Raw genomic sequence first — 19,295 nt, forward strand, 5'->3', positions numbered from 1 at the left:
AGCAGGCCATTGATGACTGCTGGTACACCTGGTAGCTATTTCTTTGAGTTCAGGCAGAAAGACCTTCGCTGACCTGACCGCTCTGCATTCTCTGTTGGGCAGCAGCTCCCACAGATGTTAAATGATGCTTGGTGTTTACCCCGCTGGACTGATGCTGCCTGAGTATGACAAATCTTTACTTCGAGTTCCATCTTCCAACTGCTAGAATGCCCAGGGCTTGTTGCGAGCGAGTGAGAGAGAGAGAGAGAGAGAGAGAGAGAGAGAGAGAGAGAGAGAGAGAGAAGAGAGAGAGAGAGAGAGAGAGAGCTTCAGAGATAAACTGTGGAGGTAGAAACACAAATTCCAAAAACCAATATCTTGCAACCAACAGCATACAGTATCGCTTGGCTCCTGCAAAGTTGTTCGCTAGTTATTGGCTGGCTGCACACTGTTCTGATAATAGCTTGTCGCCAGAGGAAAAATGGCACTTCACAAGTGTTCTGGACACTCTCAAAATACCATCCATCCATCCATTCATCCATCCATCCCTTCATCCATCCATCCATCCATCCATCCATCCATTCATCCATCCATCCATCCATCCATCCATCCATCCATCCATCCAATCCATCCATCCATCCGATATTCCTGCTCAAGAGCCTCTGTCAGCAGAGGGCTGGTTCTGGGCCGTGCTAGGTGGCCGCCACCTCCCGCGGCAAATTGAGCTTCACGGCCCCTCCCCCGGCGGACGACGCCGTGTAGCAGGCGGTGGCAGAGGCGGGGGGGCCGTTGGCCTCCGTGGTGGTGAAGAGCTTGCAGGTCCCCGGGGGGGCGGAGTCGGGGTCGGGACCGGGACCCGGGGTCTCCCGCCCGGTGCTGGAGGCGCAGGAGGAGGAGGAGTCGGGCGACGGCGTGGGGCTGAGCTGCACCGCCGTGGTGTCCTGCAGCGTGTGCTCGCTCGTCTCCATCTCGAACGCCGCGCCACCCGCCAGCCCGCCGCGACCCGCCGTCCCCGCGCCGCGCCCGCCGACCTTTGACCTCCGGGATCCCGGGGCGGGGGGCAGGCGGCTGCACACGCAGCACGCCCCGAAGAAGGCGAAGGCCACCAGGAGTAGGATGGGCCCGATGATGATGGGCGGGTTGGCGGAGGGCACCAGCGTGGTGAAGGCGAACGCCCCGACCAGGGTGATGTTGATGCCCGCCAGCATGATGCACAGGCCGCACGTGCAGCACAGCGCTGGGGAGGGCAGGCCGTGGGGGCGGGACTTCCTCCTCGGCCTCTTCTTGGGCGCAGGAGCGCTGGAGCTCCTGTCTGTGGCGACCATGTCTTCACCTCAAAGCTAGTCTCTCCCTCTGCCTCTCTCTCTCTATATCTTTCTCTTGCTTGCTCTGTATTCTCTCTCTCTCTCTCTCTCTCTCTCTCTCTCTCTCACTCAGCCGAGGCTATTCCCCATGGCGACACGGCAGAAGGACAGTGAAGCTGGGTAGGATTACTCAAGGTGTAAAAGCACCTGTATCACAGAGGAAAATACAGAAAGGAAAAACAGTATTAGTGTCATAAAGTGTGACTCAAAAAAGCTTTGGATTTTAGTTACAGGGAAAATATAGCTGACTTGGTCATGGCCAAGGTGCTCCTGACTCCTCTCAGACCATGCCCAGAAGTAATTAGTGTGTGCGTGTGTGTAATTAGTGTGTGTGTGTGTGTGTCACTCCAATGATCTTGGTCATACCTCAGGAGGCCCGACAAGGAGCGTCATCGAGAGCACCCAGGTGTAACTATTACACACACACACACACACACACACATACACACACACACACACACACACACACACACACACGCAACCCGCCAGTCAATGTCAGCGGTGTGCTCCATGGCACTATAGCATATCGGACCACATAGAGTAAGAGTGTCAGACACCCTATACCGTGATGCACAGTCTGAAGTGTCAGCAGGGTTCTGAATATAGAAGTGTCATATGTGCAGTAGTGAAATAGTTTATGCAGGTATAGATAAAAACCTCCGACGACGACACCCTCCAACTGAAGAATAGCTTTGCTTTACTGGCCGAGCCTGAACCCAAGAGGTCCAAGGATACTAGCATCAGCTCCTCGTCCTGGCTCCCTGCTACTGGGGCTCATTTCATACCCTGCCCTACTCAGTACCATACCCATACTCCGCAGCCCACCCATACCTCTCTGGTTGGTGAGCGGCATAATAGCCAGGCTAATAAGCCTGCTCCCCGGCCTGAGCATAGCCCAGTCCACCGAGGGGACCCCGGGCCCCCACCCTCTACCACTTGGCCTTCAGGTGTGAGGCAGCAAAGGACGTCCCCTAAGCCCAGTGGGCCCGCCACTTATCCCGCCCCCCCATCTGTGCTCGTCATCGGATCTTCCATGGTGCGCCATGTAGTGGTCCCAAAAGCCCGGACCTGCTGCTTCCCAGAAGCTAAGGTCTCGGACATCAGGACTGTTGTCCCATCACTCCTCGCAGATTATCCCCTGGCCTCATCCATTATCATCCATGTCGGAACAAATGACATCAAGCTCCAGCAGTCTGAGCGGCTGAAGGCGGATTTCAAGGCCCTGATCTCCACTGCTCAGGCGTCAGAAAAGACCTGCATCATCTCTGGCCCGTTCTCCTCCCCCCGGTATGGTGATGCCAAATAAAGTAGGATCCGTCATCTCCACATCTGGCTGAAAGGCTACTGCTGCCAGATGAAGCTTCCCTTCATAGATAATTTCACCACTTTCTTGAACCGCTCGGACCTCTTCGCCAGGGACGGCCTTCATCCTAGTAGGTCAGGTGCCCGTCTGCTCAGTATGAATATGGACCTGAAGCTGAGATCTTCCAGCGTCTGATGTGGGGTGAGCCCGACCCGTCTCAACCACCCTACTGCCAAACATAAACCTCCTGTACCCGCGGGTCGGGCTACACCAGCTCCATCTCACCAGCGCCCCATCACCATAGACCTTGATTCCCTGCCCCTCACTGAGACCTGGCATAGCGACGTCTATATTTTTATAAACGAATTCTGCCCACCTGAATATGCCATTCAGCGAATTATCTCCCACCGCACCCCTATTACCATAATGAAACAGTCAGGTGGATCTAATATAAAAAACCTGATATCCGTTCCAGTGAATATACCATCCAGGCCTACTAGTCAGGCGAGCCAGCCCTTTTCTCCGGAAGCTATTTCAATGGCGATTCAAAATGTCAGGTCCCTACCAAGCAAAACTTTTCTTATTAATGATCTTATATGTGAACGTAAACTAGACTGTATGTTCCTAACTGAAACCTGGCTAAATATAAATGGATCAGCAGCCCTCATTGAAGCCTCTCCTCCTAACTACAGCTTTTTAGCTATCAGAAGTGGGAAAAAAGGTGGAGGAACAGCCACCATAGCTACAGATGCCCTCAGCTGCAGGACCACCTCCTTTGATGATTTCGCCTCTTTTGAATACCACGCTATTGTCCTAAAATGCCAGCCCCCAGTTCTGGCAGTAACCGTGTATAGGCCTCCCAAACAATGCCCTGCCTTCTCTACAGAATTTTCAGAACTCCTGTCCATCATCCATACAAATTATGATAAGATTATCATCATTGGAGATTTCAACATACACGTAGACACTGAGGCGGACTCGAAAGCTAGGGACTTTATCAACCTCCTAAACTCCATGGATTTTACCCAACATATCTCTGAGCCAACTCACAACCGCGGCCACACCCTTGATCTAGTGATTACTAAGGGCCTGACTATCACTGTTTCCTCTATTAGTGACCTCGCCCTCTCCGACCATTTCTGTATCTTCTTCACTGCATTGGTTCCTAAAGTCAAAAGTAGTACTGAGCGCTTTTCAAGAAACGTTATCTTACCTCCGCAGTAGCCGATAGTTTTAGAGAAATAATGACCACAAACAATTGATCAACTCCAGAAGTGGGGCCCTTAGGAACTATTGAAGACCTGGCAACCACCTTTAACACCAGAGTAAGGGCAGCCTTGGATTCTGTAGCACCTATTAAACTGAAAAGGATCACAACCAATAATAAAGCCCCATGGCGAAATGAGGAAACATATCAACTAAAGAGAACCTGCAGAAGTTCTGAGCGTATATGGCGAAAAACCAAGCTACAGGTCCACCATGATATTCTCAAAGAACATCTCTCTGCTTTTAATAAAGCAATAAGAAATGCAAGGAAAGACCACTTCTCAAAATTGATATCTATCAACCGAAATAATTCAAGAGTGCTCTTCTCAACAATTAATAGCCTAATAAACCCTGCCGTAAAAACACCTGATAACCTGCTCTCTACCTCCAAATGTGAGGAATTTGCATCTTACTTCAGAGATAAGATTATGAATATTAGGAGGAATATCACTCAGGAAAGGCCATGCATCCCGTTCACAGATCCTCTCCCTCCATGTAATGGACATATGAGCCTGTTTACACTGATGGACACAGAAATGTTGAGAAAAGTAGTATCCAAACTCAAAACCTCCACATGCCTGCTGGATCCCATCCCCACCGATTTTTTCAAAACTATTTTTGACTCTGTATCCTATGACATTTTATCCATTGTTAATGACTCCCTATCTACAGGTGTCTTCCCACCAATACTTAAAACTGCTCTGGTGAGACCCGTACTGAAGAAAAACAACTTAGACACTTCAGTTTTTAGCAATTTTAGACCAATCTCCAACCTTCCCTTTTTGAGTAAAATTCTGGAAAAAATTGTTTTCAAACAGATTAATGATTTCCTAGCTACAAGTTGTACCCTTGACCTTTTCCAGTCCGGCTTCCGTGCCCACCATAGCACAGAGACGGCATTAGTCAAAGTTGTAAATGACCTCAGAATTAATGCTGACTCCAAAGAGCTTTCTGTTCTCGTCCTCCTGGACCTGAGTGCAGCCTTTGATACTATAGATCAGGGGTGGCCAACCAGTCAGAGACTAAGAGCCACAAAAATGACTGTGGTACCACCCAGAGCCACACCATATATACCAGCGTTTCTCAACCTTTTTTTCAGTCACGCACCCTTCATAAGTACTTAAAATCCCAAGGCACCCCAGTCTAAAATAAGAAGAAAAACATTATTGTCCATTAAATATACATTTAAAGTTAATTTATTTAAAATTAATACATACAACAAGATATTTTCTGACATAATATATTTTGGACTGGGCTGGGTTAGGCTGGGCTGGACTGGGTTAGGCTGGACTGGGCTGGGTTAGGCGGAACTGGGCTGGGTTAGGCTGGGCTGGACTGGGTTAGGCTGGACTGGACTGGACTGGACTAGACTGGACTGGGCTGGGTTGGGCTGGACTGGGCTCGAGATTTGAGGCTTTGAAATGTCCCAATGATGTCTGGCATATCAGACAGAATGGCTTACCATTACGTTCTATGAAGAAAAAATTACTCTCCCCACTCGGGTAAAAAAAGGGCTTCTGGCCTTTTTCTGTGTTCGTCTTCATATTTTCTTATAGCTGCGCATTTCTTTCCAGCCATTCTTTGGTTGTGTACAGTAGCCTATGCTACGTCAGCTTTTGTCGTAAAAGAGAATGACCCACGCAAAGCAAATTATTTTGTTTACAATACGTGCGTTTACAGGACACATTTTTCAATCTGGTTGATACATACTGGGAGCGTATACATGGGATACAAAGTAAACTGGTTGGATGTTTACATGCGACAACGAAACAAATGTTTCGACCGCGCACGCAGCCGTGAGTGATTGCGTTACGATGGTTACAAACAGCTGACTACGGAACTGTCGAGCGTGCCTTGATTAGTTAAGTCTTGAACATGCGCAAAATGAACGCAGAACGCAGCATCAATCCGTTTCAAGATATGTATACATGACGGACCAAACGGTTTCGAAAAGGTATAAACTACCTCCTTGAAAGCGATTGGAATTTCAATCGGGTTGGGGCATTTCAGTCGGATTGAGGTGTTTATATGACATATTTTCAATAGGTTTGGTCTTCCAAACCTATTTGAAACCGATTCAAACTGTCCATGTAAACGCACCTAATAATTTTGTTACCAAGGTGATTTGCTACCTATATGATTGGTTTGAAGTGGTTCTCACGCGAGTTCCTCAATAGCGAAACGAATCATGATTTGATGACAAATCTGCAATAAACTAAAATGGGCGGGAAGAAATGCACAGCGAAACTAGAGAGAGAGAAACGTTCTTATGGATGAATGAATTTATTTTTTAATGAAAGGATGGAAGAGCCGCAAGCCAACTTTTTTGGGGGGATGGATGGAGGAGCCGCACATTGACGGGCAAAGAGCCGCATGCGGCTCGCGAGCCGCGGGTTGGCCACCCCTGCTATAGATCATGCAATCCTCATCGAAAGACTGGAAAAGTGGGTTGGCCTCTCTGGTCCAGTCCTAAATTGGCTTAAGACCTATCTAACCGGTCGTGATTTCTTCGTTGCCCTCGGTGAATATAGCTCAGGAAAGATCCCTATGACCTGTGGGGTGCCCCAAGGATCGATCCTAGGACCTCTACTCTTCAGCCTGTACATGCTGCCCCTTGGCAGTGTCATCAGGAGGCACAATATTAGCTACACGCAGATGATACTCAACTCTATATTTCCGTAACACCCAGTAACTACAGCTTGGTTGACTGCCTTGTCAAGTGTATTACAGATATAAATGTATGGATGTCACATAATTTCCTCCAACTAAACCAGGACAAAACAGAAGTACTGATCATTGGAGAAAAAGCTGAAAGAGAGAAACTAGCTGCACACTTAAAAACTCTGGAAATTGACACCAATTGCCAGGCTAAAAACCTAGGTGTCATACTTGACTCAGATCTTAATTTCGAAAACCACATCAAGAATATTACAAAGACATCCTTTTACCACCTAAGGAACATTGCCAAGGTGCAACCCTTTCTCTCTCAGGCTGACACCGAAAGATGTATGCATGCTTTCATCACAAGCAGGCTGGACTACTGCAATGCTCTACTATCAGGCCTACCAAAGAAAGCAATCTCTAAGCTACAAATAATACAGAATGCTGCAGCAAGAGTCCTCACTAAGACTAGACGAAGGGCACACATCACACCAGCGTTAAAATCACTACACTGGTTACCAGTCAACTCTAGAATAGACTTTCAAATACTATTACTAGTCTATAAATCTCTCCACAGTCACTCACCAGAATATATTTCAGACATGCTTGTTAAGTACATGCCAAACAGACCACTTAGATCCTCAGGCACTGAACTTTTAACAGTTCCAAAAGCCAGGACCAAGAAACATGGAGAGGCAGCTTTTAGTTTCTATGCCCCCAACCTCTGGAACACCCTACCGGAGTGCCTAAGAAGGGCCGAAACAACGGAGCGAGACCTCAAGACGTACCTTTTCGACCTAGCCTACAATCACTAGCTAGGACCTTGAGACACAGAAAGGCAGCCTCAAACCTACCTGTGAATCCTCTGTATACATTGGTATTTATCCTGCTATGCAATGTATGTATATCAAGTAGTGTACAGAAGCTGGTTATCCTGAAACAGGCTTGTTCTGACTGTTGTGTTGCTTCAATGACTCAGTGTGCTACTAACCGTTTTCTGTCTCCCCTAGTGTCTCTCTCTCTCTCCCTCCTATCCTCTAACCAGGTCCAGTGTCAGCTGCGGAGCTGTGGATATCGTAGTATTTAGTACACACACACACACGTACACACAGACACACATCAGTCAACATCCGGCTTAGGCCTGGACCTGATGCTCTTAGCCTTTCTTGCTCCGAAAATTTAATTTAATGTTATTTATTGTTCTTTAAATGTTCTTAGCCATTAGACAAATATATTCCAGGAGCTTGCCCCAGGTTGCCTGTTTCAATGTCTGTGTGGTCTGTATGGCTCTATGTGCTACTAACCCTGCTCTGCCTTCCCTCTCCCTAGTGCCTCTCTCTCTCCCTCCTATCTTCTAACCAGGTCCAGTGGATGCCCCACTGTCACCAGCAGACCTCCCGAAGTCCGATAGATACCCCTGTGTCTGCTGTGGATGATGTAGCATGTCCGTAGAATATTCTCTCTCCTATGATGCTTTTATCCTCTCTCACTCTGAAATGTAATTTAATGCAATGTATTGCTTTATAAATGTTCTTAGCCGGTAGACAAACATACTCCTGGAGCTTGCTCAATCGCCTTGTTGAGAGGGGTCAGGGAAGAATTTTTACAGCTCACTTATCTAGCCCCCGGGTGATTACTGTTTTTTTCCTTCCCTCTGGAATATGTAGAGAGTGGGTCGTATGCCCACCTCCCTTGTTCTCTGTAAAGCGCATTGTGTTGCCTCTGGGTATGAAATGCGCTATACAAATAAAGCTTTGATTGATTGATTGATTGATAGATCACAATGAGGAAAATACACGTCCTCTGAAGAGATTATTTAAATTATACACATTTCAGTTGAGAGCGCTATTAAATCAGAGACAAATTATTATCGTTAGAAACTTGCCTTTTGAGTATATTAGGCCTAATGTTGCTCTCGTAACAACCTATTTAAAAATGCATGTGAAATCATGCAGCATAATATGGTCAACTCTATGTTCCCAAATAGTATTACAGAAGCTCTTCAGGCAGTTGTCCAAACAGAAGCTGTATCATCCAATTACAGATAAGTACATAGCATTTAATTGTGTAATGCATCTTGAATCACAAGAGGTCATATACACCTTTAATACCATGACATCCATCCATGATTTTTTTTTATGTAGCCAATTTTCTCACATCACCCCCTCTCACACAGACACCCTGAGGAACAGACATCATGCTCTGCTGGCATCTGTTGGTTTCATACCAATGAACAGTTACACAATTTCACTTTCAAGCACAGTGGAGTATTAGCGCCCTCTGGTGGCAGTGAGCACTTATAGCGAAGGGGGCACATGCATCTGGAATGGCAATAGCCTACAAATGCAATGCAATAGCTCAGGAGCTAGAGTGGCCGGCTGGGGATCGCAAGGACCCCGGTTTGATCCCAACTCCCGGCATTCTGCCAAAGTGTCCTTGAGCAAGACACTGGATCCAAAACCGCTCACATGCAGCACGTTGGCATACTATCTAATACTGTCACCTCACACCAACAAGGTCTCCGAGCTTTTCTGTGCGGAGTTTGCAAGTTCTCCCCGTGTTCGCAGGGGTTTCTTCCCAAAGAACCCAATACAAAATCATTCAGAAGAACAGATACTCTTCAGTCCGTCCCCTGATCAAGACCTGGCCTGAGCACATGGATTCCTATGAACGATGGCCGCCCGCTGCCCCTGGAGGAGGACAGCTCGGATGGGAGAAATGCAGGGAACAATTCCCACCGGCGACACCTGGGGTTGCATGTGTATGTTGTGTCGCCGCTCACTCTGTAATGTGTGTCACCGTGTGACCAAGTAAAGAACCCCCCGTCTCTAAAAAGTCTCTAAATAATTAATGTAGAATAGCTACACATATATATAACAAATGCAACAAGTACTAATGATCTAGTAGCCTAATAAATTATTAAAATCACGATGTCATTGATCAACCATGACACCCCTTATCAAAACTGATTATGATGTCATAGTGCTTTGAGTGCCGCTAAGGTGGAAAAGCACTATATAAGTGCAGACCATTTACCATTTTACCATTTACATAGTGTCATCAGCATCTTTACTATTGAAATTATGTTGTCTTTTAATTGAAAATACATTTAGCTACCATCAGCAAAGCTGCGCAATTTACAATAGCTCATGGATATCTTCTGTTATCTTCTGAATGCTCAGTCCCTCTTCCCCTCCATGGAAGTGGATGTCCTCTGTGATCCTAGCAGGCCGGATATCGAGGTAGCTCTCTGCAGACGCACGCTCAGCTTCCTGGTGGTCTATGTGCTCTTGGTGATAGGACTGATCCTTCTCTTTGGCGTCGCCCCCGTGGTGGTAACGGCGTTCTCTGCGCTGAGAGAGAGCCGGACCTGCTGTCTGCCCAGACCCCTGCGGACGCTCTGGAGGCAGGCGCGTAGGCTAACCTGCTGGGGGCGCGGGAGGCCGAGGGGCTCCAGGTGGGTGCCCCTCCCCAGGGAACCCCTCCCTGCGGCTGCCAGGGCGCACCGGCGGAGAGGCCGGAGGTGCGTCAGCAGGTACGAGGGCCCCATCTGCGTGCTGACCCTCGGGAAACCGACGCCGCGAGAGACGGACCGACACCACCGTCGAGGGGGAGGAGGAGGGGCGACCAGCCAGCGAGACGTGGCGAGGGACCGCCCCCAGGATCACGTAGACAAGAGGGAACAAGGCGCCGGAGACGTTCCCGCCCCCAGGAACCGACAGACCTGTCAGAAAGGAACACACTCTCGGGAGCGCAGCCAACCAGCCGCCAGAAACGGACAATACCATCGCGAGAACAGCTGAGAGGTCAAGAGCAGTCAGCTGTTGCTGACAAGAAATGTTATTGGAGATAGGCGATAGACATCCATAAAGAATAAACAGTTTGTTGTCAATTTTGTAAGAGCATTTTATTGATTTTTAGATGGTTCATTGTGTGGTTTATCTTCAAAAAAATAATTGTCAAAAAAGTTTAAGAACATTTTGAAATATGGCTGACATTGATAGTTTACATCCATCTAGGCCTATACTTTATACATATTCTCTGACAGGCCTGGTGCCTGAACGTGAACAGCTGTCTCTGTCATCCCTCTGTCATCTCATCTTTATCGCCCATGTTATCTTTCTTCCAGGTAATGATCAAAATTCCACACAGCTAGAGTTCATGCAAAATTGTGACAAATTGTGTGACATTGCAAACAGATCACTTGAAAACAAAATATTTTTCCTTAGTTAAGTTGGAATTGCACTAATTGAAATAGCCCTCATTGGTTTGATCCTGAGATCTCAATCTAAGGCAGCATTCGTTTTTAAGGACTATAATTCTCTCATTCTATAAGTCTCCTTGGCCACTTAAATTTGGAATCGGTAGAGAGAGGATCACAGTGACGGGAAACAAAGATATGGAATTTACATTAAAAAAACACATGTACTTGTACAACTCTTGGCTGGCTCGTGCAATCCCCCGTTGAGGTTGAATAGAACATTTTCTTTTTCTGATTCTGTACACAACGTCAAAACATTCCACTTTTCAAAACATTTCCACTAAATCAGAGTCCATGATGTAAGATGTTCATATTAAGATGTTAATATTCAATACAGGTTAAGTGGAAAACTACCATAGCAAGCATGAGCAGAATGTATAAATTAAGCAAATTGGGGTCGACCAACCAGGATGCAAATATCATCACTTTTGTCACAGATACTGTACATACAGTAGGACAGCATACAACATGTGCAGCCATTATGCATTTGAACAGAATGGCAGTGAGTGCTGAGAAACATCAATAGATCATTCATTAGAAATGCAGCAACTTCAATAACTCTACTTCCTAGAATTTGAGAGTTGGGTAAAATGTTAATAGTGACAGTGCTAATGTTGGCCTGGAGACAATAATATAGCACATGAAAACCCACAGTGATGAACAATCCACCAATGCTGTCATGCATAAGAACAATGCACACACACACATGCAGACACACACACGCACACACACACACAGTACATTATCATCCGTCCAAGAATGGTCTGCAGTCATGAACTCAGTTTGACCCTCTTTTCCACTCCAGATTGGTCCGCCGAAGAAAAATTAAATGCCAAGAAATTTACCTTAAGTCTCTTAGTTCCTTCAGCTGTGATTATATTGCACAGGACCTCGTAAAATCATAGCAGGCCATTGATGACTGCTGGTACACCTGGTAGCCATTTCTTTGAGTTCAGGCAGAAAGACCAGGTTCGCTGACCAGACCGCTCTGCATTCTCTGTTGGGCAGCAGCTCCCACAGATGTTAAAATGATGCTTGGTGTTTACCCCGCTGGACTGATGCTGCCTGAGTATGACAAATCTTTACTTCAAGTTCCATCTTCCAACTGCTAGAATGCCCAGGGCTTGTTGCGAGCGAGTGAGAGAGAGAGAGAGAGAGAGAAAGAGAGAGAGAGAGAGAGAGAGAGAGAGAGCTTCAGGGATAAACTCTGTGGAGGTAGAAACACAAATTCCAAAAACCAATATCTTGCAACCAACAGCATACAGTATCGCTTGGCTCCTGCAAAGTTGTTCGCTAGTTATTGGCTGGCTGCACACTGTTCTGATAATAGCTTGTCGCCAGAGGAAAAATGGCACTTCACAAGTGTTCTGGACACTCTCAAAATACCATCCATCCATCCATCCAACCCTTCATCCATTCATCCATTCATCCATTCATCCATTCATCCATCCCTCCATCCCTCCATCCCTCCATCCAACCCTTCATCCATCCATCCATCCATCCATCCATCCATCCATCCATCCATCCATCCATCCATCCATTCGATATTCCTCCTCAAGAGCCTCTGTCAGCAGAGGTCTGGTTCTGGGCCATGCTAGGTGGCCACCACCTCCCGCGGCAAATTGAGCTTCACGGCCCCTCCCCCGGCGGACGACGCCTTGTAGCAGGCGGCGGCAGAGGCGGGGGGGCCGTTGGCCTCCGTGGTGGTGAAGAGCTTGCAGGTCTCCGGGGGGGCGGAGTCGGGGTCGGGACCGGGACCTGGGGTCTCCCGCCCGGTGCTGGAGGCGCAGGAGGAGGAGGAGTCGGGCGACGGCGTGGGGCTGAGCTTCACCGCCATGGTGTCCTGCAGCGTGTGCTCGCTCGTCTCCATCTCGAACGCCGCGCCGCCCGCCAGCCCGCCGCGACCCGCCGTCCCCGCGCCCGCCGACCTTTGACCTCCGGGATCCCGGGGCGGGGGGCAGGCGGCTGCACACGCAGCACGCCCCGAAGAAGGCGAAGGCCACTAGGAGTAGGATGGGCCCGATGATGATGGGCACCAGCGTGGTGAAGGCGAACGCCCCGACCAGGGTGATGTTGATGCCCGCCAGCATGATGCACAGGCCGCACGCGCAGCACAGCGCCGGGGAGGGAAGGCCGTGGGGGCTGGACTTCCTCCTCGGCCTCTTCTTGGGCGCAGGAGCGCTGGAGCTCCTGTCTGTGGCGACTATGTCTTCACCTCAAATCTAGTCTCTCCCTCTTCCACTCTCTCTCTATATCTTTATCTTGCTTGCTCTGTATTCTCTCTCTCTCTCTCTCTCTCACTCAGCCGAGGCTGTTCCCCATGGCGACACGGCAGAAGGACAGTGAAGCTGGGTAGGATTACTCAAGGTGTAAATGCACCTGTCACAGAGGAAAAAACAGAAAGGAAAAACAGTATTAGTGTCATAAAGTGTGACTCACAAAAGCTTTGGATTTTAGTTACAGGGAAAATATAGCTGACTTGGTCATGGCCAAGGTGCTCCTGACTCCTCTCAGACCATGCCCAGAAGTAATTAGTGTGTGTGTGTGTGTGTGTAATTAGTGTGTGTGTGTGTGTGTCACTCCAATGATCTTGGTCATACCTCAGGAGGCCCGACAAGGAGCGTCATCGAGAGCACCCAGGTGTAACTATTACACACACACACACACACACACATACACACACACACGCACACACACACACACACACACGCAACCCGCCAGTCAATGTCAGCGGTGTGCTCCATGGCACTATAGCATATCGGACCACATAGAGTAAGAGTGTCAGACACCCTATGCCGTGATGCACAGTCTGAAGTGTCAGCAGGGTTCTGAATATAGAAGTGTCATATGTGCAGTAGTGAAATAGTTTATGCAGGTATAGATAAAACCCTCCGACGACGACACCCTCCAACTGAAGAATAGCTTTGCTTTACTGGCCGAGCCTGTACCCAAGAGGTCCAAGGATACTAGCATCAGCTCCTCGTCCTGGCTCCCTGCTACTGGGGCTCATTTCATACCCTGCCCTACTCAGTACCATACCCATACTCCGCAGCCCACCCATACCTCTCTGGTTGGTGAGCGGCATAATAGCCAGGCTAATAAGCCTGCTCCCCGGCCTGAGCATAGCCCAGTCCACCGAGGGGACCCCCGGCCCCCACCCTCTACCACTTGGCCTTCAGGTGTGAGGCAACAAAGGAAGTCCCCTAACTCCAGTGGGCCCGCCACTTATCCCGCCCCCCCATCTGTGCTCGTCATCGGATCTTCCATGGTGCGCCATGTAGTGGTCCCAAAAGCCCGGACCTGCTGCTTCCCAGAAGCTAAAGTCTCGGACATCAGGACTGTTGTCCCATCACTCCTCGCAGATTATCCCCTGGCCTCATCCATTATCATCCATGTCGGAACAAATGACATCAAGCTCCAGCAGTCTGAGCGGCTGAAGGAGGATTTCATGGCCCTCCACTGATCAGGCGTCAGGAAAGACCTGCATCATCTCTGGCCCGTTCTCCTCCCCCCGGTATGGTGATGCCAAATATAGTAGGATCCGTCAGCTCCACATCTGGCTGAAAGGCTACTGCTGCCAGTTGAAGCTTCCCTTCATAGATAATTTCACCACTTTCTTGAACCGCTCGGACCTCTTCGCCAGGGACGGCCTTCATCCTAGTAGGTCAGGTGCCCGTCTGCTCAGTATGAATATGGACCTGACGCTGAGATCATCCAGCGTCTGATGTGGGGTTAGCCCGACCCGTCTCAACCACCCTACTGCCAAACATAAACCTCCTGTACCCGCGGGTCGGGCTACACCAGCTCCATCTCACCAGCGCCCCATCACCATAGACCTTGATTCCCTGCCCCTCACTGAGACCTGGCATAGCGACGTCTATATTTTTATAAACGAATTCTGCCCACCTGAATATGCCATTCAGCGAATTATCTCCCACCGCACCCCTATTACCATAATGAAACAGTCAGGTGGATCTAATATAAAAAACCTGATATCCTTTCCAGTGAATATACCATCCAGGCCTACTAGTCAGGCGAGCCAGCCCTTTTCTCCGGAAGCTATTTCAATGGCGATTCTAAATGTCAGGTCCCTACCAAGCAAAACTTTTCTCATTAATGATCTTATATGTGAACGTAAACTAGACTGTATGTTCCTAACTGAAACCTGGCTAAATATAAATGGATCAGCAGCCCTCATTGAAGCCTCTCCTCCTAACTACAGCTTTTTAGCTATCAGAAGTGGGAAAAAAGGTGGAGGAACAGCCACCATAGCTACAGATGCCCTCAGCTGCAGGACCTTCTCCTTTGATGATTTCGCCTCTTTTGAATACCACGCTATTGTCCTAAAATGCCAGCCCCCAGTTCTGGCAGTAACCGTGTATAGGCCTCCCAAACAATGCCCTGCCTTCTCTACAGAATTTTCAGAACTCCTGTCCATCATCCATACAAATTATGATAAGATTATCATCATTGGAGATTTCAACATACACGTAGACACTGAGGCGGACTCGAAAGCTAGGGACTTTATCAACCTCCTAAACTCCATGGATTTTACCCAACATATCTCTGAGCCAACTCACAACCACGGCCACACCCTTGATCTAGTGATTACTAAGGGCCTGACTATCACTGTTTCCTCTATTAGTGACCTCGCCCTCTCCGACCATTTCTGTATCTTCTTCACTGCATTGGTTCCTAAAGTCAAAAGTAGTACTGAGCGCTTTTCAAGAAACGTTATCTTACCTCCGCAGTAGCCGATAGTTTTAGAGAAATAATGACCAGAAACAATTTATCAACTCCAGAAGTGGGGCCCTTAGGAACTATTGAAGACTTGGCAACCACCTTTAACACCAGAGTAAGGGCAGCCTTGGATTCTGTAGCACCTATTAAACTGAAAAGGATCACAACCAATAATAAAGCCCCATGGTGAAATGAGGAAACATATCAACTAAAGAGAACCTGCAGAAGTTCTGAGCGTATATGGCGAAAAACCAAGCTACAGGTCCACCATGATATTCTCAAAGAACATCTCTCTGCTTTTAATAAAGCAATAAGAAATGCAAGGAAAGACCACTTCTCAAAATTGATATCTATCAACCGAAATAATTCAAGAGTGCTCTTCTCAACAATTGATAGCCTAATAAACCCTGCCGTAAAAACACCTGATAACCTGCTCTCTACCTCCAAATGTGAGGAATTTGCATCTTACTTCAGAGATAAGATTATGAATATTAGGAGGAATATCACTCAGGAAAGACCATGCATCCCGTTCACAGATCCTCTCCCTCCATGTAATGGACATATGAGCCTGTTTACACTGATGGACACAGAAATGTTGAGAAAAGTAGTATCCAAACTCAAAACCTCCACATGCCTGCTGGATCCCATCCCCACCGATTTTTTCAAAACTATTTTTGACTCTGTATCCTATGACATTTTATCCATTGTTAATGACTCCCTATCTACAGGTGTCTTCCCACCAATACTTAAAACTGCTCTGGTGAGACCCGTACTGAAGAAAAACAACTTAGACACTTCAGTTTTTAGCAATTTTAGACCAATCTCCAACCTTCCCTTTTTGAGTAAAATTCTGGAAAAAATTGTTTTCAAACAGATTAATGATTTCCTAGCTACAAGTTGTACCCTTGACCTTTTCCAGTCCGGCTTCCGTGCCCACCATAGCACAGAGATGGCATTAGTCAAAGTTGTAAATGACCTCAGAATTAATGCTGACTCCAAAGAGCTTTCTGTTCTCGTCCTCCTGGACCTGAGTGCAGCCTTTGATACTATAGATCATGCAATCCTCATCGAAAGACTGGAAAAGTGGGTTGGCCTCTCTGGTCCAGTCCTAAATTGGCTTAAGACCTATCTAACCGGTCGTGATTTCTTCGTTGCCCTCGGTGAATATAGCTCAGGAAAGATCCCTATGACCTGTGGGGTGCCCCAAGGATCGATCCTAGGACCTCTACTCTTCAGCCTGTACATGCTGCCCCTTGGTAGTGTCATCAGGAGGCACATTATTAGCTACCATAGCTACGCAGATGATACTCAACTCTATATTTCCGTAACACCCAGTAACTACAGCTTGGTTGACTGCCTTGTCAAGTGTATTACAGATATAAATGTATGGATGTCACATAATTTCCTCCAACTAAACCAGGACAAAACAGAAGTACTGATCATTGGAGAAAAAGCTGAAAGAGAGAAACTAGCTGCACACTTAAAAACTCTGGAAATTGACACCAATTGCCAGGCTAAAAACCTAGGTGTCATACTTGACTCAGATCTTAATTTCGAAAACCACATCAAGAATATTACAAAGACATCCTTTTACCACCTAAGGAACATTGCCAAGGTGCAACCCTTTCTCTCTCAGGCTGACACCGAAAGATTTATGCATGCTTTCATCACAAGCAGGCTGGACTACTGCAATGCTCTACTATCAGGCCTACCAAAGAAAGCAATCTCTAAGCTACAAATAATACAGAATGCTGCAGCAAGAGTCCTCACTAAGACTAGACGAAGGGCACACATCACACCAGCGTTAAAATCACTACACTGGTTACCAGTCAACTCTAGAATAGACTTTAAATTACTATTACTAGTCTATAAATCTCTCCACAGTCACTCACCAGAATATATTTCAGACATGCTTGTTAAGTACATGCCAAACAGACCACTTAGATCCTCAGGCACTGAACTTTTAACAGTTCCAAAAGCCAGGACCAAGAAACATGGAGAGGCAGCTTTTAGTTTCTATGCCCCCAACCTCTGGAACACCCTACCGGAGTGCCTAAGAAGGGCCGAAACAACGGAGGTCTTCAAGCGAGACCTCAAGACGTACCTTTTCGACCTAGCCTACAATCACTAGCTAGGACCTTGAGACACAGAAAGGCAGCCTCAAACCTACCTGTGAATCCTCTGTATACATTGGTATTTATCCTGCTATGCAATGTATGTATATCAAGTAGTGTACAGAAGCTGGTTATCCTGAAACAGGCTTGTTCTGACTGTTGTGTTGCTTCAATGACTCAGTGTGCTACTAACCGTTTTCTGTCTCCCCTAGTGTCTCTCTCTCTCTCCCTCCTATCCTCTAACCAGGTCCAGTGTCAGCTGCGGAGCTGTGGATATCGTAGTATTTAGTACACACACACACACGTACACACAGACACACATCAGTCAACATCCGGCTTAGGCCTGGACCTGATGCTCTTAGCCTTTCTTGCTCCGAAAATTTAATTTAATGTTATTTATTGTTCTTTAAATGTTCTTAGCCATTAGACAAATATATTCCAGGAGCTTGCCCCAGGTTGCCTGTTTCAATGTCTGTGTGGTCTGTATGGCTCTATGTGCTACTAACCCTGCTCTGCCTTCCCTCTGCCTTCCCTCTCCCTAGTGTCTCTCTCTCTCCCTCCTATCTTCTAACCAGGTCCAGTGGATGCCCCACTGTCACCAGCAGACCTCCCGAAGTCCGATAGATACCCCTGTGTCTGCTGTGGATGATGTAGCATGTCCGTAGAATATTCTCTCTCCTATGATGCTTTTAGCCTCTCTCACTCTGAAATGTAATTTAATGCAATGTATTGCTTTATAAATGTTCTTAGCCGGTAGACAAACATACTCCTGGAGCTTGCTCAATCGCCTTGTTGAGAGGGGTCAGGGAAGAATTTTTACAGCTCACTTATCTGGCCCCCGGGTGATTACTGTTTTTTTGCTTCCCTCTGGAATATGTAGAGAGTGGGTCGTATGCCCACCTCCCTTGTTCTCTGTAAAGCGCATTGTGTTGCCTCTGGGTATGAAATGCGCTATACAAATAAAGCTTTGATTGATTGATTGATAGATCACAATGAGGAAAATACACATCCTCTGAAGAGATTATTTAAATTATACACATTTCAGTTGAGAGCGCTATTAAATCAGAGACAAATTATTATCGTTAGAAACTTGCCTTTTGAGTATATTAGGCCTAATGTTGCTCTCGTAACAACCTATTTAAAAATGCATGTGAAATCATGCAGCATAATATGGTCAACTCTATGTTCCCAAATAGTATTACAGAAGCTCTTCAGGAAGTTGTCCAAACAGAAGCTGTATCATCCAATTACAGATAAGAACATAGCATTTAATTGTGTAATGCATCTTGAATCACAAGAGGTCATATACACCTTTAATAGATGACAGATTATACAGACAGAGAATAGATTTAATACCATGACATCCATCCATGATTTTTTTTTATGTAGCCAATTTTCTCACATCACCCCCTCTCACACAGACACCCTGAGGAACAGACATTTATTTGTGCTCTGCTGGCATCTGTTGGTTTCATACCAATGAACAGTTACACAATTTCACTTTCAAGCACAGTGGAGTAATAGCGCCCTCTGGTGGCAGTGAGCACTTATAGCGAAGGGGGCACATGCATCTGGAATGGCAATAGCCTACAAATGCAATGCAATAG

The 19,295-nt window shown here is 47.1% G+C and overlaps 1 protein-coding gene and 1 pseudogene across 2 annotated transcripts; both read right to left on the reverse strand.

Annotated features, from left to right (window-relative positions):
* Positions 1-671: 671 nt before the first annotated feature.
* On the reverse strand, positions 672-1,304 carry LOC311315890 (transmembrane protein 275-like; the record flags this gene model as incomplete). The annotated part of the gene is made up of 1 exon (XM_084446599.1): positions 672-1,304. The coding sequence occupies one exon, from the start codon at positions 1,302-1,304 to the stop codon at positions 672-674; it is 633 nt and encodes a 210-aa protein (XP_084302725.1).
* An 11,124-nt stretch (positions 1,305-12,428) lies between these two features.
* Positions 12,429-13,807, reverse strand: LOC311315670 (transmembrane protein 275-like; annotated as a pseudogene). The gene is made up of 2 exons: positions 13,783-13,807; positions 12,429-13,028 (listed from the first exon to the last, which is right to left on the reverse strand). The product of its transcript is annotated as a transmembrane protein 275-like (transcript).
* Positions 13,808-19,295: the final 5,488 nt, after the last annotated feature.

Source organism: Borostomias antarcticus (genome assembly GCF_949987555.1).
Source record: "Borostomias antarcticus genome assembly, chromosome: 12".
Lineage (NCBI taxonomy): Eukaryota > Metazoa > Chordata > Actinopteri > Stomiiformes > Stomiidae > Borostomias > Borostomias antarcticus.